This window comes from Lacerta agilis, chromosome 6 (assembly GCF_009819535.1).
Source record: "Lacerta agilis isolate rLacAgi1 chromosome 6, rLacAgi1.pri, whole genome shotgun sequence".
Lineage (NCBI taxonomy): Eukaryota > Metazoa > Chordata > Lepidosauria > Squamata > Lacertidae > Lacerta > Lacerta agilis.
In genome coordinates this window covers 40,342,896-40,368,672 of record NC_046317.1, presented here as the reverse complement: position 1 = coordinate 40,368,672, position 25,777 = coordinate 40,342,896, and the positions used below count along the sequence as shown (strand labels likewise).

Genomic DNA, 25,777 nt, shown 5'->3' with positions numbered 1-25,777 from the left:
ATTCACTTGCTGAAAATGTTTTGCATTCTCTTATAGAACTACATGCACAGTAATCTTGCTCATTTAAGTAGTGCCTATCTACTACAATGCTCTGTTTTGCTCATTTAAGTAGTGCCTATCTACTACAATGCTCTGTTTTGCACAAAGGCCCAGTATAGGGGCTAACTTGTTAGATGCTTCCTCTCACCTAAATATGGCTTACACAAAATGTCAATGTAAGCAGTCCTTGCCTTCTCTGAGTATGCACTTACATGAGCATATGCTATGACATGTTTGGATATTCACCCTGCTAACAGGAACTTTAGCTACTGCTTCAACTACCTCTTCTGCAGTCCATGGCACCACATAATTGCTTACAAGCTAATATCATTTATTGCCTGAATCACACATCAAAATTTGTTGAAGGGTTAGTGCTGACACAGAAAAAAGCTAGGGCTGCTTGCATGTACAAGAAACACATTGTAAAAATAGCTTCTAACCTCTAAAAGCTTGAAGCAGGAAGAAGAGTTAAAAATAATTAGGAAAATTTGAGGGTGCATGGAGGGGAGAGGTAGCATTCTCTAGGAACATCAGCTTGGCAGAGGGTGTGTGTGAATGTTCAGCAGTTTTTAAAGCAGAGAAGGTAAGAACTGAAGAACCCACCTTCCTGGATCAGGCCAAAAGCCCATCTAGTCCAGCATCCTGTTCTTACAGTGACCAACTGGTAAGCAGAACCAGAGCACAACAACCCTCTCCCCACCTGCAATTCCCAGCAACTGATCTTTATCCTCTATATGAAGATGGCAAAGATGACCACACCATTAATCACAAAAAGCAAAAGGGAGTAAACATGAAAAGGTTCTGAAGAAAATGTTCTACAATGATGCCTTCAATATACTGGGAGAAGGGAAGGAAAACACATCTCATGGCAACAACATTTAGAATTCTCTAGCTGCTTGGTAAGCTTGGACTGCATGATTCCTGAACTTCCCCCTCCCAAAATATGTTCACAGAACTTCTGGAGAACTCCCTTCTGCTTCCCTTAAATGGTACAAACAGGCAAGTAATAGGATGCCATAACCACCTGCCAGTTAGTAGAAGATGTTGGGTTTCAGCCTCAAGCACTTCGTAGACAAAGCACTTTCTGATGTTAGATTTGTGTGCTCAAAGTTGGGTTACTCCTTGTTCTAATAAGCTCAGCATTTCCCATTGCTTCCTCTGCAAAGTGAGCATCCTTGTGTTGCCTAATGTAATTGAGTTCTCCATCACAGGTAACATTTGTTTGGGAAACCTGCTAAGGCTGAACTTATAAAGAGCTCCAGTTGTTCCATTTCTACTCCAAATAAAAAATTAGTCCCCAACGAGTTCCTCAAATGTCCTGCTTGTGAACTAAAAAAAAAAAAGTAACTCACCAATCTTCCCAAAAGGGTCATCCTTGAAAGGATCACCTATTTTAAAGAGTGAAACATCACATGTAAATATTTTTCCCTAGCACTTGTACAGACCTTTAGGGGCAAAAACAAACCTCTAATTACCTGTGAAGGAGTGTCAAATGGTTCTGTGCAGTTTTACCCTGGTCAGCTGTATACAACACAGGCCATTCATGGGATATTGTGGGAGCTCAACCTGTATTCCCACTCACCTAAAATTTTTATCTGCCCTTCATCCTCCTTTCATTTCCTTCACCTAACTTTTGCAGAAGCTCTCAGGTATGTATGCTATGAGCTTCGACATCAAAGGACATGGGAGGAATTGCATCCCTGCACAGAACCACTTGAACAGCTCCTACAACTAAGTGCAACCTTGTTTTCTTCTTCAGTGCTCTCATACAGTTTCAAAATGAGATGAGCTTGCCTATTATGAGGTAAAGGGAGAAGCATCATGAAAAGAACAAAGGACTGCTCACTTTTGTGGCACTGATATATCTATGGGGCTGGTTTTATCCTCTCCTTCATGTGACAGCTCCCTGGGGTGGCAAGGACACACACACTTTTATTGAAACCCTAGGAAAGGTACTGGGCTTTTAAAACATTTCTGTCCCTGCTATTTCTCTGCTCTAAATTCCCAGTTCTCGAAAAGGTCTTGGCTATGCTCTCCCTCCCACACCCCAGAGTTAGAGCACTTTGATATGCATTAGTATGCAACACACATGGTTAGGTCCTCACAATCTGCCAAGACTCACCTCACAAATCATGCTAACCACAAGATGGTCAAAACAGCAATTCAAGAGTATCAATATTTTAAAAGAATCATTTTCCTACTTTTATTTCCCTCATTTAGTAAGAAATATTATAGCCAAATACACATCACTACATGGTAACCACAGAGAAGGTTCTTCATACCAGTTATTTTACTTCCTGAACACAACAGTCTATATCAACAATGCACATGCAATTCTGAAAACTGGAGAAAGCAAGGGGAAAAGGTGATGTTGAGAAAACAAAGCAAAGCGAAAAGGAAAACCTGCCCAAGGTAGGGTTCCTTCCTCCCCCACCTCCCCCAAGACCTTTCACTTGAATTAGAATTTTCACTGAAGGTTTTCCCTTATGCTTTGTTCTTTTATTTTTATTCTCATTTGTCTCTTTTCATTTCATTTCAATATTTTATTGTATTTAGCTGTAAACTGCTCAGCCAGGCTTAAATTGAACAGTACCAGAACTGACCTAACATTTTAGAATGCAAACCAAGCCTTTAGAGAATATCAATTTGTACCATATCTACTACTGTATATATTTTAGGAAATGTTGTGTCTGTTTATTTGTTCTCTCAATGCTCTTGTATGTAACGCCTCTTAATTGACATTTTGATGCCAAACAACATTTTGAATCAAGATGGCAGACTGAAATGTGACTTTGGTGTGACTTCACCCTCTTTTGCATAGGTTTAGCCACCTCTCAAGATATCATCCCAAGGTGGGGGTCCACACTGATTTTGTGATACCGGACTGAAATGTGACTTCGGTGTTACTTCACCCGTTTTTTGTTGTTTCTTCACATTCCCAGACAGTGCTAAGCACTCCATGCCAGTGTGTGTGTGTGTGTGTGTGTGTGTGTGCGTGTGTAGGGGGGCAGGAATATCTCTATCTATGTTCACATAACCTAATGGAAATTCAGCTTAATGACATTAAACACTTTTTTTCAATGAATGGCTACATACATATATCATTTTATTTGCATGCCACCTTTCCATAGTTAAAACCATGCTCAAGGCAACATACAACATGAAAAAATACATAATTACAGATAACACAAAAGTGGTCATAAACAATAAATACAAACAGAATGAAATATAACTTACTACCAACAAAGGGGTCAGCCTCAAAGAAGTCTAAATTGGAGCCTTCAGCCTGATCAGAGAGCTGATGGGATTCTTCATTAAATGGATCTCCCTAATAGGAAAGAAATATATTGCACAACTGTACAAATCTTCTCATCCCATCTGTGATGTCAGTAATTACACTTATTTTACATACATGGAATTAAGTATGAGAGGGATGCAACTTCACGGGATCCATCCCACTTTCTAATTGTCTAAAGTAGAATTCAATATTTCACTCACTGGGCGTAGGGAGAGGAGAAAAGAACAATTTCCTCAAAGTCTTGCCCCCCCTCAAAAAACCTGCTTCATTTGGTTGGAGATAGCACAGAAGTCTGCAGGAATCTGCAGGAAGAATTGGAAAAACTCAATGGATAGACAGTTCCATTTTCAAAAGGGCTACTCTGGATCCAAGTCAGTGAGTCAGCACCAAATTACTTCACTTAACCCGACACCCATTCCTGCAGAATTAAGGAATGCATTAAGTTTAATACAATACTATATGTAATGAGGCATTTTAAAGTGCTCTAACTCACTTTTTTGGTAACATCTGGTGGCACCTCCACTTCTGCTTCTGCTTCTATATGTGTTGTTTCTGGACTATTCCTGACCTTTTGAGGGGAAAAGTATGTTTACACATAGAATGATCCATAGAATTATTCACCAAACTGCAGAATTGAAAGGGACCATGAGGGTCATCTAGTCCAACCACCTGCAATGCAGGAATCTTTTGCCCAACTTGGGGCTCGAACCCATGACCCTGAGTTTCAGAGTCTCATGCTCTACTGACTGAGCTAAAGTTTCTGTTTACACTGTGATGTACAAAAGTTAAGAGACTGAAGTGAGAAAAGATATGTACTAAAGGTAATGGTTTCAATTTGTGAGCACATCTAACCATTAGTGACAAGTCTATATAGCAATATTGTTTACTGTTCACAATATGTTCATTTCTGGCACACATTCACCTTCAATACCAATGCTGCTCATGCTAACTCATGTATTCTTTTAAGAAGTGAACCTTGTAAGCAACAGCTAACATCATCCTTACAAGCAACTACAAGTAGACAGTGGGCAAGCACATTATATAAAAAGGGATGTGCTATATTGTTTCTGAAATATTTGAGAATTACACCTGGAAAGGACAGTAAGACATAAAACCAAACCAACGTTATTTGGTTGTATCCAACATAAGTTTTCCTCACAGTATATCCATTGAAATTAATGGATATGATTAACTTAAGGACTGTATTTTTCCATGTATAAGACTATATTTTTTCCTAAATTTTTGAAGTTTAAAATAAGGGGTCATCGTATACACGGGTAGTGCATAGTGCATTTTCTTAATTTTGAGCCCCCCAAAATAGGGGGCGTCTTATACATGGGGATGTCTTATACACGGAAAAATATGGTACTTCAATTTCAATGGGTCTACACCAAGCAGTACTAACACTGGATACGGCACATTCTGTCCAGTAATAGATTTTGATTGCCCAATACCATGAAAAGTAGCCAATTAAATTAGCACTAAGAGCTGCATCAGAATACTTGGGGCCAAAGCACTAAGGAAATTTGCATATTTTAAATGTATTGTAACATTTCGCAAAGGTGGGTGATGCTATCAAAGTTTAGTTGGAATAGGTTGCAATTAGCCCAGGCAATGGGGAACCTGTCCAGTTGTTGCTGGACTCCCAATTCCCATCAGCCCCAAACAAGCCAGCATGGCCAGTAGGAATCATGTTGCAGTCCAGCAAGATCTGGAAGGCCACAGGTTCTCCATTACTGATGTAGACCAACCTCAAGTGATGAAATGTTTGATGGAAGCCGCCCAGAGTGGCTGGGGAGACCCAGCCAGATGGGCGGGGTACAAATAAATTATTATTATTATTATTATTATTATTATTATTATTATTATGAAAAGGAACTTGGAAAGAGCTTTAGTGCATGGACTTGAGCATTTTACCAGTTCTGCCATTTCTGACGGCTTGAGAACATTAAGGTAAAAAAGGTGGCCCTCTGCAACCATGAGGGCTTAAAAAAAATGAAAAATACCTTCAATAGAATGGAACTTAGGAGGGAGGAAACCTATGGTCTCATACACTGTGGCCTCCTCCCGAAATATCATTCTGAAAACTGAAGTTTCTGAATAGCGTTAACAAATACAAGAAACTGAAGTAGCACATTCCCACAAATCTCTATGAACTAGTTGGCTGAGGACAGCATATTGGAAAAGTATAAACAACGCACCAATCTATACAAGCATCTCAATATAATAAATCTTGACTTTTGAACAGAAACCTTATTGGCAGATAAGCTTGCTATTTTTGTAAGTTCAAGCTTCATAATGTGTTTTGCATCTAATTGCTTAATACAACCAAAAACCCCAATACTCACAGGAGGTTCGTGATTTATTTGTTCAGAATCTGCTGGATTCTCTCTTTCGGCATTCTCATTGAAGTTAGCAGTTTCACTGCTGCTGTTGCTGAGGCTAGAATGATTGCCATTTCCATTAAGTAGTGTGTTCTGTGGTTGAGGCTCCCAGTTAAAGAGGCCGTTTTCCAACTCTTTGAGTTCAAATAGCTTTGTTTGCACCTGTGAAGAGAAAACTATAAATATACTTAACAACATAAAAATAGCATATGCAATGTTCTACCCAACTCACATATTTAGAATCAAGTTTTCATTTTAGTTTCTTCTGTGGGATGTTAAAAGGCTGCAGTGAGCAACCCTCCTATGTCTCTTGCAAAAATCCTCTATCCCCACCCCCCACTTGAGTGGGAACTCAAGTACTTCAACCTCTCAAAAATGAGCAAAAATTAGGATGGTCCTAATAATGTAAATATGCCACTTATACACAACGCTCAATAGAAACTCTGATCACTTGGGTAATTTGCTTTGCAACGCCTGTTTTGACCAAGCACAATTTCTGCAATGACTATAGTACTCTTTTGCACATTTCTCAGTATTAAGTACTTCAGTGCAAAAAAAGGGCTCCAGTAAAAAGGCAAGATTAATGCTGCAGCATCCTAACATACTACCAGGTGATCCAAGAAAAGTATATTTTGGTCCAGGTGAGACAGAACCCAGAACTACAGGAATTAAACTGCTTGAGCTTCTGGGGCAAGTGCTTATCCAGTGTGGCTGCAAGGAAGAGATTGGAAGCTTCCTGCAGTTTGTCATTAGGTCTGACTCGGGCCAGACTGTGTTGAGTTTAAAAAGATTGTTTGTTTCAGGGATGAGGAACCTTTGGCCTTCCAGATGCTGTTAAGACGTCAACTCCTGCCAACATGGTCACTGGCTAGAGATGATGGGAGTTGTCCAATGACATCAGGAAGACCACAGGTTTATTCAAAGAAGCCAAACTGCAACAAGTGACTGACAGTGGTAGTAGAGAAAGCACCATGAAACAGGAGCGTATCCAGTGAATTGGGGAATACAATGTCACTCTTACTATCTCACCAAATCCTCGCTTTAGCGGCAAGTAGCTACACAATATAATTTTATTCTACTCAGCCCTGTCACCAAAGAACTTCCTTCATTTGTCCCCACAACCACACACACAGACAGGTATGTCTTTCTAAGGAACAGTGACAGGCCCAAAACCATTCAATAAGCTTTGTGGCCAAGCTAGTATTTGAACTCATATCTTCCTGGTCCAACTAATGCATATGACAACTATGAATTTAAGCTTTTCAAAGGCAAAGAAAAGAGCTAGAATGTTCTAAGCAATGGACTGCCACGGGCACAGTTGAGGCTGCAAAGGAACAATTTGAAGCCTTAAAGAGCACTCCTGATTGTTCTGTGGCAAAAGAGAGTGGCTGCCTGCCACGCGTTTGTGAACCTCTACCTTACACACTACTCTTTCAGTTTTAAATAGAAGTTAGTTGTGATAATCCTTGCAAGGTATCAATGAAATGGGGGGGGGGGGTTTGGTTCAAACAGCAAAATTTGGGGACGGGTAGAAAAGGCAACAAGGAAAAATTGGTTCTCTTTTTTTTCTTACTGAAGTGATTTCTTGTTGTGACTCCTGAAGACCCTCCTGAAGAGGCCCCAGCTGCAATTTCCCCGTCTCAACACACTTCTCTAGCTCTGCTGTTTCCTGCTGCAGCCTGCCAAGCTCTTCTTGAGCTTTATTCAAGTCATCTTTATATGTGGAGATTTTGCACTCCTGGTCAGTTATTTCTGCCTTTAGTGATGAGATCTGCAGAGCGGAAAGCAAAATAAGTTAGAAACTACACAACTTTGCCCCAAAACATTTTTTTACAGTAGTATGTCTAATTACAGGTACAGATTAATTTGAATTGGTGAATATAGACTCCATAGGATCTGCCTTTAGGAACAGATGATGCTAGTTCTAGTAGTTTCAAAAAATTCCATACTACAGCAGTATGGCTATTTACTATGGAAGAAGTACTTGCAGAAGCACAGTTTTCACTGCATAAATAAAAGAAGAGAGCTGGACTGCACAAACACTATTGCCCAGTATGGCATCTGAATTGGTTGGTTAAAATGCAATGTTCCTGATCTGCAAAACCAGTTTACGGAGGATCAGGAATGTATTGCTGTCTGCCTCTTTCATCTTTCGCAGACTGAAATTTATTCCCATTTATTGTTGTTTAAAGAAGTCACAGTCTGTCCCCTTCAGATGCAATGGAGAATCATTGCTTGCTCAAGAAAGAAAGGGAACGGAAAAGAGTATAAGTGCAAGTAGCACATTCCTGATCTTCCACACCATGATTCTGAGGATTTGGCGCATGATTCTGAATTGAGCCAGTGACTTTTCAAGCTTACTCATTATTAGATTTTACCACACCTGAGTACACTACAATGGAAAAGTAGCTAATTTGGTGATCTGACAGTACCTGAAGAGCAGAATCTCCATCAGCTCTGACCCACTGACTATGCATGCTTGGGCTTAGCAGTCCGAATAACATCTGGAGAGCACTACATTGCTATGACAGGGTTAGCCAAACCACAACTTTATATTTATTTCTTCTTTTTCTTTTGTAGGAATATGCTGTTACATTTTAGAAATGAATTGCTTTGGGCATAAGACTCTTAAGACTGTGCCCACCCAAACTTAGGCCAGCAATAATAGCAACTGATCTTAAAACAGCACTATAACAATGTCCAAAACGTTTTAACATAGCTTCAAGGAGGAGCCTACAGTGCATGTACCAAACAAGGCAACAATATGGATTCTTAGAAGGATATGGCACGCATTGAAGCATACCAATAAGAGTTACATTGCAATATCCCTTCCCCTCACTTTAAGGCTTAAATGTGAAACAAATTTAGTAATCTTCAGTCAATTGTTCTTTATAATGTGAGAACAGCAACATTTTCCCATTCCAGCTATTTTCTTTTTCACATCACATATATATATTACTATTGCTCCAGTGAAGAGCTGCAAAAAACTTAGGGGAGTTTTCACAAGTGAGCAACCACTGCCTACCAAATCAGCTTCTTCAGCACATTTCTGCCGGATTGCATTAAGTTGCTGTTCCAGCTTGGCTTTCTCGTCATCAAGATTATTAAGGATTTCCTCTGCTTCCTGCTTCTGAGCCAACAGCGCCTGCAAATTATTGCTCTCCCTTTTTACTTCTTCCTGAAGATCCTGGAATTTTGCAAGTAAGTTTTTTTTTTTTAAAAGCATTTAATGTATTCATGTCCAACAAAAGGCCCATAAAAAGTATGACAGTTTGAAGATTTAGACCATATGATATATGCAGAAAAATTGAAGGGGTGGCAGGAGGCAATGGAAAAATCCAAGAAAACAAGACAGAAAGCAGATAAATTGTTTTCTGTGACAAAAATGAAGCAGATGGTGTTTATATCACACATTTTCAGAAAGAAGAATTGTCTCTTTTGACAAAGATTTAAAAACAATAACATGAAAAGGAACAAAGTACTGTAAAATGTTCAGAAAATTTGTTAGCCGATATCCTCAGTGCTTAGTAACTGGCATTGTATTGTATTGTATTGTATTGGGCTTTGGGTAGAAGCTCCATTTGGCCAAAAGCTGGTAGGTAGGGTATGGGATGAGAAAAATTATATGCCTCCAAAAAGATAGATATTTAGATTCAGTACTATTTCTCGTATTTCTGCTACTCTTTAAGCACACATTCCAGACAAAAGGAAAATCAAGGAGGGGATGAAGGAGAGCCAGTGAGAGTGTGGCCTGGGGAGAATCCTGAGGGTTAAATTTTGTCCCCAGGCCTGAGGTTCCCCACCTCTGGGCTTATGCCATCAAGGCTCCCTGGCACAAGGAGAGTGTCTCACCATAGACGTGCCAGCACCAAAGGTGGTTAGAATTACTAGTTATAGTACTCATGGGGGAAAATAAACAGGGATTTGGACCCCAAATGTGGGGAGGCAGGACGAACACTACCGGTACTAGATTATGTATAGGGGCACAAACTCTATGTTAGGAGCAGAGTTTAGCTCTAAATTATTCCATAAGACACATACCACATATAATAAGAAAAATGATACTATATTCACTACAAGTCATGTATAATCTATATTCATTCAAGAATAAAGCTAAACATTCTACAGTAGAATGAAATACAGCACAGCAGCATGAAATTAGAAACTCAAACCCAAAAATTGCATTGGAAGTGGGGGAAAGTGTTACACAAGACACTTGAATTAAGGAGAATATTCCACACACTTGCTCTGTATGCCCACAAGACAATATATTGCTAGAGTAATGCACGCAAGCATGGTTAAATAAAGCCACTACACTTTTTGAAGTTTATTAAGCATAGCAATTTGAGATGATCAAAACAACCTTTCCAAAATAAAAACAAGCAAGGATAATTTACTTTAGAAACCTAATTATGAAAAGGAAATTTGATTCATAGATGTGAAAACAGATATATAGACGAACAGCCACCTTTCAGTCTGATGAATGCTTTTTCTATGATGAATTAAACGAAGTATTGAATGCTTTCACGTTTAAGTCCATATATTTCTTTTAATACAGCACATATCATGCTGTTTCAATTTACTCCACTTCAGTAAATACTGCATTGATTTGCACAACTCATTTTGGGTGTCTGAAATGCCATTCTCTTAATGTTCAGTTTCACCCTTTCTAAAGCTACATATGACTCTTCAGAGACATTTCTTACGTAATTTATTTTCAATGTTGATTTCTTCGTATGAAATCAAACCATGGAAACTATTGCATTTCTGATCAAGGCTCATCTTCAAAAGTTTCAATGCATACTAAGGCAGGAAGTCTGAATAAAAACTTTGTGCCTCAAAACATAAAACATAACTGAAAGTTCTTAACTTGTTCCCAAATATGTAAAGCATTCTTATTATTGGAATAAAAAAGGAAGCCTTACTCTCACACACATATTAAAAATATCTGCTTTCCTACCAAAGCTTGCCTAACTAGGAGGAAAGCAAACAATCCTATGGTAGGCCTCCTAATATTGTATTTCAACAAGTTTCTTGGGAAAAACTGTAGTTTTAGTTTTCAAACTAACATAACTGAATAGGTAAATTTAGAGGAATAAGCATTTCAGCAGTCCATAATCCATTTTTTTTAAAAAAGACTGTCATTTCCAATTCCTAGTTGAAAATTCTGCCCTAGCTCATGAAGACAAGAAGATCTCCAGCCACACCACCCCTTTCAAATCCTTTAATTCATTTTCTGTTAAGCAAATTTCAGTACTATATGGCTTCTATAACAAGGAGCTACTAAAGGAAAAGAAAAATCAATAACCATTAAAAATGTTTAGAGAAATATGATTTTACTTTATAAGAAATGGCCCATTTCAGGCTTCACTTTTTGCTATCATTAAAAAGAAGTGCACTTCTCATTACCTTATGAAAACAGATTTCACCATCATCTAGCCAGAAAAACTGCTCACAAATAAACTGCTCTGTGTAAGACACTGCCTAATTGTGTTTCACCAGAAAAGACTGTAATGCTCAACAAATAAGAGGTTGCCACTGACAATAGCCAAATTGGACAGATTTTTAAATTTAAGCAAACGCAGCTTTTGCTCAACATTTAGATGCTCTGGAGTCCCCACCCCTCCAGCTACAGCATAGGTTAGGACGCAATCTTAGTATCACTTATGCCTGGGTAATTTCAATGAACTCAATGGCATTTATGGGTAAGAAACGAGAAGCTTGACAGATGTGCCTAGGTGCAAACCTTTATCTGCAGGAAAGAAAATCCTAAATGTGTTATGGTATACAGTGCTTAAAATTCTAATACTGTGGACCAGAACAGTACTGTATCTTCCTCTGCAAACATGCCACATTTTCCTATCTCTCCTCAAGCACCATATCCTGCAGGCATTTAACATGACATTCCCATTCAAAATTCCAAGGCAATAAAATTCTTACATCAGCATTTGCAGATGTAAGTGCATTTGCTAAGGACACTTATTGTAATATATTTTTCAACAAGCTCTAAGTCAGTTCATCCAATACATTGTTCAAAGCACAAGAAAACCACACAAATTTACACTGAAATTACCTGGACCTCATTTGTCCTCTGTTTGATTGCATCTTCTTTTTCCTTCAGATCTTGCTCCACATTATTCTTTTCCCTAGAAGACCAGCAAACAATGCAGGAATATTTAAGCACATCAGCTACACCAGGTACACTTATCCAACCCCCTAAGCCAGTCTCTCTTTTTAAATACATAGTGGAACATTAAATTTATAGGAATGCGTTTCTGTTCCTTTATTTACGAAGAAGAAAAAGGAAATATTCTACATATACAATTTTCACTCTCCCAGACATGGGTAGGTGGAAATGATAGCTTAAAGAGAAAGCAGAGAGGAAAGGGAGGGAGGGGGGGAGAATCAATGAAATACTGTCTTCAGTGATCTCACTGTTGCTATGGAGCAATTGTCTGGTGAAAAGGGGGAGGGATTGCATCAGCTTCCATCTATTTAACCCTTTCAGAACCAGGACTATAATTTAATAGATTTGAGCAACTAGATTATTTTTTCCTAGGAAAATACTAATCTGATCTTTGCAATATGGATAAACACGAACAGTGGAGTTAGCATTTTTATCCTCTTTTTGAAACATAAATCTGGAAGCAGCTAAACAGCAGATTCCCAATCATGGGTTAGATCCAGGGCCATAAACAGGAGGAAAATTGCTGCTAGCATAATTTTGCACACACATACATGCAAGTGTTAGCAGATTTCATGCAGTGCTATGATACATAGCTTCTATAATTTTCATATTTCCACAAGCTCTTGCGCAAGTGAAAAAAACCATCTTGGGATCTGGTATCATTTCCCTCATAGGATGTTCTAGAACGAGTTTTTAATAGCTTATCCGTGAGGAAGAGACACCCTGTGCTTAGAATGGCACTTTTGGATCTGACTGCATGAAGCCACATGGGAACACTTGTGTCCAATAAACCATTACAAGGTGCAGTTTCCCCAATATATGACCAAATACTTGGGCAGGTTGTGCTAATGTTAACCTTACATATATTTTTACCCTGGGTTCACACACTCCCTGCACTGAGGGAACTGTCTTCCACTCTTCCCCTGTTAGCATTTTGCTATACTTTGCAGGAGAGAGCTATACGGATGCAATAGCTCAGTGGATCATTAGATAATATACTGAAATACTGTAGTTATTTTTAGGACCCTCTCCAGCAGTGATTGTAATTGGTTGTAAACTGCTTTTAATGTTGTCATTTACAATGTTGTGACCCGCCCTGGGACCCGATGGTGAATTGTGGGTAATAATAATTTCAGGCAGCGACCATTTTAGGTGAGTCCAATTGAAGAATGATCGCTGAGGCGCAGGTCCTTTTGGACCTGGAAGAGGGCGGAACACGGGCAGGGTGGAACAGGGGCGCTTATGTGCGCTCTACCAACACGTGTGGGGGCCAGGAATGGAACTCTGTGCAAAATGGTCGCCATCTGTATAATAACAACAATTTTAAGCAACAATTTCAGGAAATAAATATTGAGGTGGGGGAGGGGGAAAAGGGAGAACCAGCAAGTATGAGGGTGCTCAGTATGCTAGCATTTCAGGTTTCCTCTTTGTTCTTTAATTTTCCAGTGACAAACACTTCAGATTCTACCGAAGATATTTGAGGGGATTAACGAAAGATTGAAAAAGTTTCCACATCCTTAGAAATACTCTCAAGCTTGGCAATTATTCATGGATTTCATTATTTTCAACAGGTAACATGGCCTGCCACTTGATCAACTATTGACAAGTTTCCCTTGCTGTGATATTCAAGGCAAAGTAAAATCTCATATGCAGATTTGCATCTGTTCCTACAGCTCTTTCCTGTATTACAACTACTGAGATCTTCCGCAACAGACAACATCCATAAAAAGCACCAGAAATGAATGTGCTTATAATCAGCCAACACAGAAGAAACTAAAATAAACAGAACAGCAGAGGTCAACTGAAGGAGTACCCTAGCCAAAGGGAAAAAATTCACACAATTCAGCATTGACGTTGACCCAGGTTCCTTTTGCAAGCCATCACATATGCTTTGCTTTTCGTTGAACATAACTAATTTCATTGTTTCAGTATTGTCAAGGCTATTAGTCCTATCTCTGTCAAAGAATACCAGAAGCCACTGTCATACAAATACTGTGCCTGACTATTATGACCACCTGCTTTGAAATCCTGGTGGCGAAGATTGAAATTAGAAAAGGAAATGTGTTTTATCAAAACACCACACAATTAAATTATTTCAAAACAAGTATGTAAACACATACCAGCCTTCTCTTAACCACTGTGTAAATACTGATACAGTGAACTGTACTGTACAGGTTTTTTGTGTTTTTTTTTAAATCCCCTAATCAAGAACATAGATATTCAGTTTCCTAAGGTAAGAAACAAATGTATTTCCACTTGGAAGAATTTATCTAGAGCATGTTGTTATATCTAGGACAGATATGCATGGTTGCAGCTAATAATTTCTTAGCACTGAACATAAAAATACAGAAACCAGTTATCTGAATAATGCACATAAACATGGTAGACTTTTAAATGCTAAAAATTCAAGTAATCTGAAGTAAATCTTACATTAGCAGACAGATGCAATATTAAAGACAAGATAAGGTAGAAGGGACCTTACATATTCCTCTGCAACTGGAAGTTGATAAAGGCAATACTGACAGGCTACAAGTTCATTCTCTAACCTTTCCCCCTGTCCATTTTTCCAGCTGATTGATTCCACATTTTAGTCAAAGTTTCACAAGTCTTATTTTGCATTTCCATCTACCCCCACACCAGCTTGCTCTTTCACTTCTCTATCCACATCTTCTACCCTGTTCTCTTTTCCATTAGCTGTAAACTCTCATTTCTGTAAAGTGCAGGCATAGCAATGGATGTGGTAGACCATTGCCTTGTCCCTGTTATTGACTGGATGAGAGCCTACAAACTGAAGTTCAATCCAGAACAGACTGGGGCACTATGAATGGCTTCCTGAGATCAGATGGGATGGCAAATATAAAATAAAATAAAATTATTTCCCCCTTCTCTAACCTAAACATGCTGCTTGGACTCTCATCACTTCATAAATCATTTTGTACTTCTCCCTTTCTATCCATCTTCAGTCTCTTGGGTCTATAATCATAAAGACCAGGTTCATGATTTTGGTGAGCCCATGGGGAAAATGCCCTCGAACCTGAAGGCATATGAGTTACCCATTAAGCGTTTCATTCATGTAAACATGAAAAGCTACATGTCAAGGTGGGGTTTTAGGGGGTGCATTTCATTTAAAGGAATTGCACCTTCCTGCTACGTAGTGTAAATGAAGTTATGAGCAATTAAATGAAAACAGTGCAAACAAAATGCACAATTCTATTTACTTACCTCTGTAGTTCGACTATTTCATTGCTTAAAGTATCCAGCTCTTTGATTGCTGAAAAGTCTGCTACAGGACTTGGTCCTAGCATGTTCTGCAAGACAAAGGAGGAAATATGGTTTGCCATGGTTCAGAACAAGCAGCCCAATTTGTAGTGGTGCAATTAGCTGAAGTGGCATCCAGTCCATGGTAAGGAGGCAAGGATCGTCTACAGTACACTGCCCATACACACCTGTGCTCTAACTACAAGTCGAGGTGCAACAGTTGCACTGGGTTTCCTTTGATCCTATCAGGTTTTCAGATGTTGGGACTGGATACAGTGGAGCTATACAGGGGCTTGCCCAATCCATTATATGCAGGGCTGTTATAGGGGGATAAACACCAGCACCAGGGCCGTCTTTACCCAGGGGTGCAAGGGGTGCGGTGCAAATTCTGAAGGGTGCCAAATATTTACCCACTGCCAATCGGTCCGCCTCGATCAGCGGCAGTGAAAAGCAATGGAGCGTAAGTCCCCGCTCCGTTCCTCCGTCAAATACTCCCGATGCGTCAGAAAACAAAAGCAGTTTTTCTGCTGTGTTGTTATAGGTGAGCGACCCCCCCAAAAAAGGTCAACAACTTTGGCTTCCCTGTCCTAAAAAAGCTCCCCCCCCCTAAAAAAAGGGACGCTGGGCGGGATCTTTGCACCCCGGCAGCGTATATGCTAAAGGCAGACCTGACCAGCACAAAGGCTACTGCCAATAAATAGTATAGTATAATTTGTATATTAACTCATTAGGAAGTAATGAGGCTCTCCTGATAATTGTTGCCTCATTCATGTTAGTCAGAATTTTGCAAAAAAAAAAAAAAAGCCTCCTATTGCATTACTTGCAATAGTGACACCATAGCTGTAAAGAGAAGACATTACGCAGCAGATATCTGCTATTCACCTTCCAAAATGAAGATCTGAGTAGAAAATGTAACTGACAATGTGCACTTTAGAGTACAATTTTAACCAGGGAAAGACACAAGCTTAAAAGGTAATCCAAGTTTTAGAAGTACAGTGCTGCTCTGCTAAAAATACATGGTATTTTTGAATTCCTTACATTATATTCAATAGTCTCAGTAAAGTTGATAACATTTCTTCCCTTAACAGCCAAAAATGCAATTGCTGCCTACAATGCTAACTTATAGTCAGTTGGTTAAGACTGAATGTGGCTACCTATAAGCTAATTACTCTACAGTGTAATTGATTTATGATAATCGATGCAAATGTGCAATTCTGATGGGTAATTGCATCTTACACCTGGGCAAATCCAATCCCAAGAAATTGACATAGCTCTCAACTTTTCCCTTTTCTTGCGAGGAATGCTATTCGGAATAAGGGAATTTCCCTTAAAAAAGGGAAAAGTTGACAGCTATGGAAACTGATAGTATAATCTCTATTTAAAAACTTTTTTTACCCAATGCTATTTGCTTCATATAGGTGTCAAAATAAAGTACGTGGCAGTATATTATTCTATAAATTTTCAAGTACAGCAAAGACCTTGGGATGACAAAAGCTATATGATAATAGCACTACTTCTGAGAATTAAGCAGCATTCTGCTGTTTCAAATAAAATGTGACATGAGAAAGATGCTCATTATTAAACAGTCAATATTGGAAAAGTGAAGAATCTCTAACCTTGAGATGGCAGATTTAAGGAAACTGACAGTATAATAAAGATGTAAAGCAGAATGGTGCAGAATGGAAAATATAGTCCAAACTAGGAAAGACATAGAAGGAAAGCAAACATACAAAAAAGATTAGTAAAGCAAGAAATAAAAGCAGATTTTCAAAATAATGCAAAAATAAACCTGATACTATTGAAATCAAAGAAAATGCATAACTTCTTGAGAGTCATTTCTGGGCAGGAAGTTTGATTCGTTTTGGTTTAGCACAACCAAAAAAAAAAAAAAAAGAAAAGAAATTTTCTAGGGCCAAATAAGCAAAGAATGCTTTCAACTCAAATCTGATTTCACCAAACTTTTGTTTTTAACTGGCATATACTGATAAAAAATAAACCGCAAAAAAATGATGTGAGACTTAACCCTATTAAAATTTGTTATTATGGTCGGTCATCGTTAAAACATGGAGGTTAGGAATCATGCAAGTCGTCAACATGAAACGCACATTTTTAATGTTACAAAGGTGGGCAACAGAATTTATGTATCGACAGTGCCAGTACTTCCTGGCCAGGAGTTCCTTGAACGTGCAGCAGCTCCACCCCTCCCCATCAGTGCAAGGCCATAGACACTTCCATATGTATGCCTTTGTTGCGTGCATTGAACTGCCCCAATATTTTTTACCAAATGTCATCCAGTACTACTTTGTACTGAATCCTAACCCTAAGAGCCGATGAGAACCTCAATGAGCTTATGACAGCACTAGATTAAGCAGAGCCTCTTTCTGCTGACAATACTCATAAACAGGTCACAATCCCTTCCTCCTGCTCCAAATTCAATCATCTCTTTCTTTCATTTTTTTAAAAAAAATCACATGTGTCTGCTTTCTTTGTCAATGTGAGGGAGAAGGGAAAAGCAACAAAATGGATATAAGGTAGTGAACTCAACTCTCTGTTCAGCAGAATTGTTTACACATCATTAAGCACACTAACCCAAGGGCCTGCTAAAAAGAAAATAAGGGGGTATCTTAAAGTATGTCCAAAATATCATAAAATATGCAAAAATGTCACCTTTTGTTGAGCAGTTCTCTCTGATGGAGGGATCATATCTGCAGTTAGCACCTGAGGAGGATCAATGCCCTTTGTCAACTTCAGATTGATGAAATGGAAGGCCAAGGCAAACTGTTCCTGGGTAAGCTTCCCACAATCCCTTGTATCACATAGAGCCCTGTAGAAGCCAAAGGGTGAAAGATTCAACATTTGTTCTCCCGCTTAAAAATTATGTATTTATTAGAATTATGCAACTTTGATGCTGGCATTGAAAGTTTTGAGTATTTTAGCAGATACACAACAATCTTCTCAGTATTGCAAACAGCAGTAGATGCAGCTAGGACAAAGAACTGTGGTTGCCCATGGCCTAGATGCACTTTGACCTATCAGAAGCTGGCAGCCCCCCATCTCAAATTAAGAAATCTATCTGGGTTTAGTCCCAAAATGCCCTTCTACAAACACAAGGCCCCCATCGGTTTGTGGAACCTTCTCCTGGAGGAAAGGACATAGGCATCAAAGGTAGACACAAATCCCCGAATTCTCCTGTTAAAACATGTAGCCAATTCAGTTAGACAAGTCCTGAGCATGCACATGCAATAGTAATTTACCCTAAAAACTTAATTCTCTACAGATAGCTACAGTTATCAACACTTTAAAATTGGAAATTATGATTGTTTGCAAAATGTGCCATTAAAAAGTATCTTACCAGATGTGTGCAAGTAAGGCAGAAGGCAGGCCAGTCTTTAAGAATAATTCTCTAGCCTCCACACCAGAGACAAAGCCATCCATGTCTTTGTCAGTTTTCAAAAAAATGTCATGGTATTTTATCTTGTCTGCAGGTGATACAACCCACTGAGGAGAAAAAAGAGAGGTCATTTTTCCATTACGCATCTAATAATATAGAACAAAATGCTGATCATTGGTGAGCTTGCCTGTGGTGATGGTGCTTTGAGGCTTACAGGTGGCATGGACTGATGGGAGTCTTTACTGGATGCTGAAGGTGGCAACAAATGCACTCCACCTGAAATACTGACACCTTTTCTTTTAGAAGGTGGCACCAATGCTGGAGGCAAAGACATTGGCACAGGTTCCTTCTCAAGAGCACAGTACACCAAGAACATGGCCTGAAAAATAGTTTTGAAGAAGTACAAAAGATGGGCAAAGCATTAGCTTATTATTAAGCAATTTCAGTTATATAATCAACGCAGCAACCTGGAAGAACAAAAGCTTTAAAGCCTATCTCACATTCATGTACTCTTCCATTGCTAATCTGATCTGTTCAAAGTTACATTTAGAGGCATTACAATGCCAAGAGTCTGGGCAATTCATCAAATGCTGCAACTTAAAAGTATTTTCAGTTGTAGAAAACAGGCAGCTATTGCAGCTTAGGGCATAATTCAATGTTCCGTGAGTTGAAATCTGTTTTGCTCACATATAGACAACATTAAGATACAACCCTATGGGTGAGATTAACCTAACCAACCCAGTCAGTTGAAGCCCTGCACAAGGATCTTCACTTGCACAATGGGGCTTCTTCCCCATCTGTCCCCAAAATTGGGTCTGGAGGTTAGGGAGAATCCCAGAACAGCGAGGGGGGTATCATTACGTCTAGCAATTAAGTAGGTGGTGGTAAAATTAGTTTCTGCTCTCTTCCAAGAACCAGTCTGATCTTTGGATTCATGTGCCTCTAAGAAAGTACAGTATGACTTAAAAGTGTACACTATACTCTATTCAACCTCTGGAAACTTTAAAAAGTGTGTTTAGAATCTCATTATACTTACAACTGCAAATTCATCCCGATCCAACATTCCATCATGGTCAATGTCACTGAGCTCCCAAACCTAAACAAAAAATGCACATGCCTACATTCAGGACACAATAGAATATTCTATCCTTATTTCATCATATTCTTAATGTTTCTTTCATTGTATTGTTAAATACCAACAGCACTAGACATTGGAAATCTGTTTTTCCTCTGAGCAAAACAAAAACCAAACCTGCCACTTCTGGACCATGACTAATTCTCAACACCAGATTATTAACTAACTTTTAGGAAAATCTAAAATTTTAGAATAGCCTGAACACCTTTTCACTATTACTGCATCCAGTCCATAATGACATCTGTTGGCAATTCAAACTGCAGTACAGCAACCCTACGAACCTTATTATTATGCATGTGCTACTCATCTCAGGGCCAAACTGCTAATTACATGGAGTTCCTTGAAACCACTCCCTCAAAAACTTCTTTTTATACATGAAAAGCAGCTACCGTACTTGAAGCTGCAATCAAGTGCAGATGGGCAGCAGCAGTCTTTCCCTTCCAAAATCACCCTCATCAATGTTCTTTTCTCGCTACAGAGGGTTTCAAGAGGGAAAACGGCAGAAGATAAATAGCTAAAGCATCATTTCCTCTGTTCCTAACTGAAGCTTCAAGTAGGTCATTTTCTTATTTAAAAGCAACTTGAGGGGGAACTCTTCCAGAACTCTGTGTAACATGTAAAACAGGGCGGTGAACAGAATATGGCCAATGGAATCAACTGATCAGCACTGGCAGGAAGTCCTACCTGCTAAGGAACAGTCAGAGTGCACTGTAAGGCTCCCTGGCATTCATCTGCATCTGTATCTTCACCTGCTCCACACCCATCATGTATGCCCCGGGGTTTGGAGCAGGTGGGCATGGACTCCTGCAAGGCCTAATCTGGCCCACAGGTCCCCTGCCACTGAGGCAGATCAACAACCAAACAGCAGGGATTTGCTTATAAAGAGCTTCCCTTGTAGAGATCTCATTCTTTTAATCTATGTGTGAAAACCATGCATGAGATGGAGACCCTCAGGGACACTCCAAATATTACAAATCATCATCCTATGGGATTCCACAGGGTAAACAGATGTTTTGCCTTGCTAAAAAGCTTGTCATTCTTACCCTTCCCAATATGTCAACTGGCAGTTTGGAGTTCAGCAGAACAGGTTTCACTTTATCGCCTGACAACAATCCATTCACTGGGCTCAAACTGTCAAAGATGGCATCATATTTGGCCTTGTCTTCTACCTGGTTTTAGATATAATATTAAAAGAGCCACACTTAATTTAGCAGGAATATTGACACAAGCAAAAATTAACTACAGTAATCAGTATGAAAAGAGAATAGGCAGAGTGCCTTAGCAGAAAGAAGCACACACAAAAAGAATATTGGACAGTGGGAGAGGCCAGACAGTGGGCCTCTTATGAAATGACTTCAGTATGAATATCTGAATATAAAGTAAATGAGTGAGCATCAAATCAGAAGTGAAATAGTGTTTTTAGCTCCATTCTACTTCTTTGTTTTAAAAATCCACATATACTGCTCCTTAGACGTTTGTAGAAACCATCCCAGGAAGCACCATTTAAAACAATTTTTCTACCAGAATCTCAATGGATCTGAAAAGGAAAAGGCATTGCTTCTGTTGCTCCATTTAGCTGCACGTCAACCAGAAGGGGCTGGTGACCTCTCTAGCAAGGACTTTGCCTCCTGGGAAACCCTGCAATACTTCACAGATTTTTATTTATACAGTTACAGGTGGACAAGAATATTTTGCGGTGCAGCCCTAGGCCCTAAAAATCAGCAGTAGCTTTATAACACCAGAGATGCAAGGTGGAAAATGGGTCTTTTAAAAATTCTTTCTCATTCTCCTTTTCCCTGCTATGCCAACCTCAAGGATTCATGTTTGCTAAAGTCAGTATGTCTGGAGGAACAAAGGTCACAGGTATATATTGGGATATAAGAGCAGGCAGATAAGTTGACACAGCTATAATGGGACTCTCGACAGGAAGGCTAAAGAAATCTGTGCTGGATCTGGAAACAGGCAGGGAGCTACTGTAGGCATATCATATGACCCGAGTGACGAAGAAGCGAATGATTCTGGTGACAGAGCTTTCTGGTAAAAGGGTGAAGGAGCCAAGGTGTAATAAGAGATGAGTAGAGAAGCAAGAAGAAGCTGAAGTAGTCAATGACTCAAGCATATGAACAAGAGTTTTTGAAGAGAAGGCCCATGTCTAATGACTATGTTAAGCAGCAGCTTGTGCCAGCTATGGTTTAGACCTCTTGCGCATGATTTTAACCACATTCGGGAGAAGCCAACAAAAATAACATGCACACACAGATGCATCTACCACTCCATAGATAACTCCAATAGTTGATCAAGTGAGAAAGACACACACACACACCCTTCAGGAACTTGGCCAAATATCCAAGACAAGAGATGTGAATGTGCTTTTACACCAATCAACAGTCATGAAACCAAGCCAAGCTGCTACAAAGAGAGGAAGTGCTACATTGCAAGGAAGTATTTGTTCAGTTGGGTAACAGGTTTTGTTTCCAAAAAAGGGGCAAAGCAAGGAAAGTTGGAGCATCCTCTCCAAATAGAAGCTTAATAGGCAGAAGCTGAGATACACTGAAAAAAGCATTCACTTCAGCTAAGGTTCCAGTTCACTTCCCTTACCTTAACAGCCCATGGGATATCAGCTGGTGCTCCCCCAGATAATAAAGGGCTAGAGGAATCATTCTAGTGGAAAGAAGAATTATTTCAGTTGTCCTTACTTGGAAATGACAAGCAACTGTCATTCAGATTTATCATAAATTCCTGCTGTGTAAAATAAAGTCAGAGTGCCTGAATCTGTATTAATGAAGAATGATTTCAGCTGTGAGCTAAAATGACTCGGCTTACATTACAGTATGTACATATTGTTTAAGGAAAATATGATGGTTTGAATACCTTGCAATACCAACCAAAATGTAGACTAATAATTCCCAAAGTTTCTATGTTGAAAAGTGTTATGTTCACTGTGTACAATGATAATTTCCTACTATGTACCTGAGGACATAGTGTGTGCCAGAAGAAATAAGATAATTAAAAACTGCTGTGAGCTCTAATTACCAACCCACAAAGGCGACATGTGGTCAAAGGAAAGGATTCTAATAATCCATCTAATAATCCAGTATTAATTAATATTAAAAAGATCTTCTGAAAGCAGCAATTTTATGCTGTCTCACACACAGAGAGAAATCTGCTCTCAATTTCAGCACTCAATTTCTCATCTTGGTGCATACCCAGTTACAGTGGCACCCCAGGTTGCGTACGTAATTGGTTCCGGGTTACAGTTCGTAACCCGAAAAGTACGCAACCTGAACAAGTGCGCGAAAACCTGGAAGTAGCGGTTTGTGCATGCGCAAACACATCTGCGCATGCGCGAACTGCGCAGAATGCTTCTGCGCATCTGCGCGCACTCTGGGTTACGCTTCCAGGTTACTGGAGTTCGTAAACCAAAAAGTACGTAACCCGAGGTACGACTGTATTTTTTTTAAATAAGGAAACTATCTCAGGTTATTCAACATTTTGATACTCACGTTATCTTACAACATGTAAATCTAAGCCCAATAAGTTGCTTTTGCAATTTTGACACAAGTGAACGGGAATATTGAGGAAGAAACTTTCTAGAAGCAGCTTGGATTCATAACAATAGTAATAATATTATTACAATATATTATTATTATTATTATTATTATTATTATTATTATTATTATTATTATTATTATTATTATTATTATTATTTCCCTGCCCATCTGGCTGGGTTTCCCTAGCCACTCTGGATGGCTTACAGAATATATAGTAAAGGTAAATGGACCCTGACCGTTAGGTCCAGTCGCGGACGACTGGGGTTGCGGCGCTGATCTCGCTTTATTGGCCAAGGGAGCCGGCATACAGCTTCCGGGTCATGTGGCCAGCATGACTAAGCCGCTTCTGGCAAACCAGAGCAGCGTATGGAAACGCCGTTTACCTTCCCGCTGGAGCGGTACCTATTGATCTACTTGCACTTTGACATGCTTTCGAACTGCTAGGTTGGCAGGAGCTGGGACCGAGCAATGGGTGCTCACCCTGTCGCGGGCATTCAAACCGCCGACCTTCTGATCGGTAAGCCCTAGGCTCTGTGGTTTAGACCACAGCGCCACCCGCGTCCCACAGAATATATAGAACATAATAAAACATCAAACATTAAAAACTTCCCGATACAGGGCTGCCTTCAGATGTGTTCTAAAAGTTGGGAGGGTGTTCGCCAGTACCGAGAAGGCCCTCTGCCTGGTTCCCTGTAACTTCACTTCTCACAGTGAGGGAACCAGCAAAAGACCCGAGGAGGAGGACCTCAGTGTCAAGGCTGAGTGATGCGGGTGGAGATGCTCCTTCAGGTATATTGATTGGACAGGGCAGAATGAATTACATTATTTTTCTGAAGGAGTGGCCAGTTCCAATTATTGCCAGAGTTACTGGTAGCTGCTGAATGAACTGGAATATATGGGTTAGGACTTATATCTGCCCCAAAGCCAAAGGGCTGCAGAGGTGGGGCAACATGGTTCCCACGGTTCAAGGTGCAAGGGCCAGTGAGGACCTAAGACCTGTTAGGTCATCGGTATTTGAATTCTGTACTCTGAATATTACTATCACCAACACTGCACATTTTGCTGTATTTTGAGCATCATTTGTGTACAGTTTTTAAAAGAAAAGAGGACTAAAGATTTAAGACTATAACACTTGACAACAATTAAGGCATTATGTATGGTGCTGCATGAGATGATTTTTTTTCAATGGTATAGCGATAGCACATGCTACATAGCATAATGTGTTCAGGTTTTATTGTACATAAATACTGAAGGCAAGACGTTTTTAGAAGTTCTTACAAATCTAGGTGGAGGAACAGGCAAGTTAAGACTGCACAGTGAAACGTCCAATCCATTCTGTGCACAGGCGACAAGTCGTAAAGCCACAAAAAACTCCTAAAAAGAAAAGAGAATTAAATTAACATAGAACCATTTTGTCCAAAAAAATGTATCAAAACACACACACCATATTTCAAGTAAATAAGCAAAAACAACCTCTTTTAACCTTCAGGGTACTCTTCCTTCCATTGCAAATCTTGATGTGGCTACTAGAGGCATGCTAAAAGTTTAGGTACCTCAAACCAGCTTGATATGGTTTCCTAAACAGTTCTTAAAATGCATCAATATTCAGCATTAGAAGAAGGAAGAGCACACACGGAGGTGATGTAATTTAAAAGACATTGCATTTGTTTACACATTCTTCTGCATTCTAATCTTATTATAAATCCTTCACATTTCCAAAAGGTTAAGCTGGGAGAGTAAGCGTTGCTTTTAAAAAACCTTCCTCTAATGCGCAACACGTCATTCACTGACCCAGCTTTTCTCTTTTGTGTCAAAAATCCTGCATGATTCACAATGTTATGCTGTTTACTCTGCAATCTAAGTATTCTGTGCTGTATAAGGCAGTAATCAAGGGCTAGATCCATGGCTTGTGTGGGGAAGCTAGAGCTGCTCATCCACTTCTTAAAACTATGTTACCTAACTAGCTGCTCCCAAGTTGCAGGGAAAATTCAGAAGCAGAGCGCAATATGGTGCAAAAGGCTGCAAGTGGGGAAAGGCACCCACTGCACATACAGAACAGCAAAATATTTTGGATGCATCTAAGCAACACTTTGGTGTTAGCATTACAAATTAACATAATGGGCAGAGCAGATTTAACTGTGATTAAGCAATGGGTAGCATTTAACGGTAAGGAGCAGGCCTCAGAATTGCACATTCTAATCCCCCAGCCCCTCTCCTTACACAAATTATTCTCACCCTTCTCTGCTGGCCTTTACCATGGTTAAATGCTCCAGAATGAACCCTTGAGATGAGGGAACTCTGGCTTATATTTCCTTACTCAAGGCTTAAGGCTGTTGGGAATTGGGAAGAAATAGCATGCAGTCCTCTAACACACGCTTGATCTTCTAAGCATGATTAAAATATTGAGAAGATTATATCTGTATATAATCCTTAACTGAGTTCCATTGTTTTCCTTCAGCTAGAAGTGTAGTAACTGAGTTACTGCACTAAGTAACAGATTCCTGCTCAAGAAAATATTTTTCATGCACCATAAT

At 39.5% G+C, this 25,777-nt stretch overlaps 1 protein-coding gene across 4 annotated transcripts in view; it reads right to left on the bottom strand.

Annotated features, from left to right (window-relative positions):
* EPS15 (epidermal growth factor receptor pathway substrate 15) overlaps window positions 1-25,777 on the bottom strand; it is a 53,635-nt gene that overhangs the window by 9,909 nt on the left and 17,949 nt on the right. For 3 of the 4 annotated variants that reach the window (XM_033152163.1, XM_033152167.1, XM_033152166.1), the window contains 15 exons: window positions 24,522-24,617; window positions 22,291-22,353; window positions 20,736-20,861; window positions 19,594-19,653; window positions 18,745-18,936; window positions 18,519-18,664; window positions 17,834-17,990; window positions 15,131-15,216; window positions 11,795-11,867; window positions 8,747-8,908; window positions 7,295-7,492; window positions 5,686-5,883; window positions 3,831-3,905; window positions 3,277-3,367; window positions 1,392-1,427 (listed from right to left, as the gene is read on the bottom strand). In XM_033152163.1, the coding sequence (XP_033008054.1) occupies window positions 1,392-1,427; window positions 3,277-3,367; window positions 3,831-3,905; window positions 5,686-5,883; window positions 7,295-7,492; window positions 8,747-8,908; window positions 11,795-11,867; window positions 15,131-15,216; window positions 17,834-17,990; window positions 18,519-18,664; window positions 18,745-18,936; window positions 19,594-19,653; window positions 20,736-20,861; window positions 22,291-22,353; window positions 24,522-24,617 (1,759 nt within the window). The remainder of the gene's footprint in view (window positions 1-1,391; window positions 1,428-3,276; window positions 3,368-3,830; window positions 3,906-5,685; window positions 5,884-7,294; window positions 7,493-8,746; window positions 8,909-11,794; window positions 11,868-15,130; window positions 15,217-17,833; window positions 17,991-18,518; window positions 18,665-18,744; window positions 18,937-19,593; window positions 19,654-20,735; window positions 20,862-22,290; window positions 22,354-24,521; window positions 24,618-25,777) is intronic. The other variant, XM_033152164.1, reaches the window with a different exon arrangement.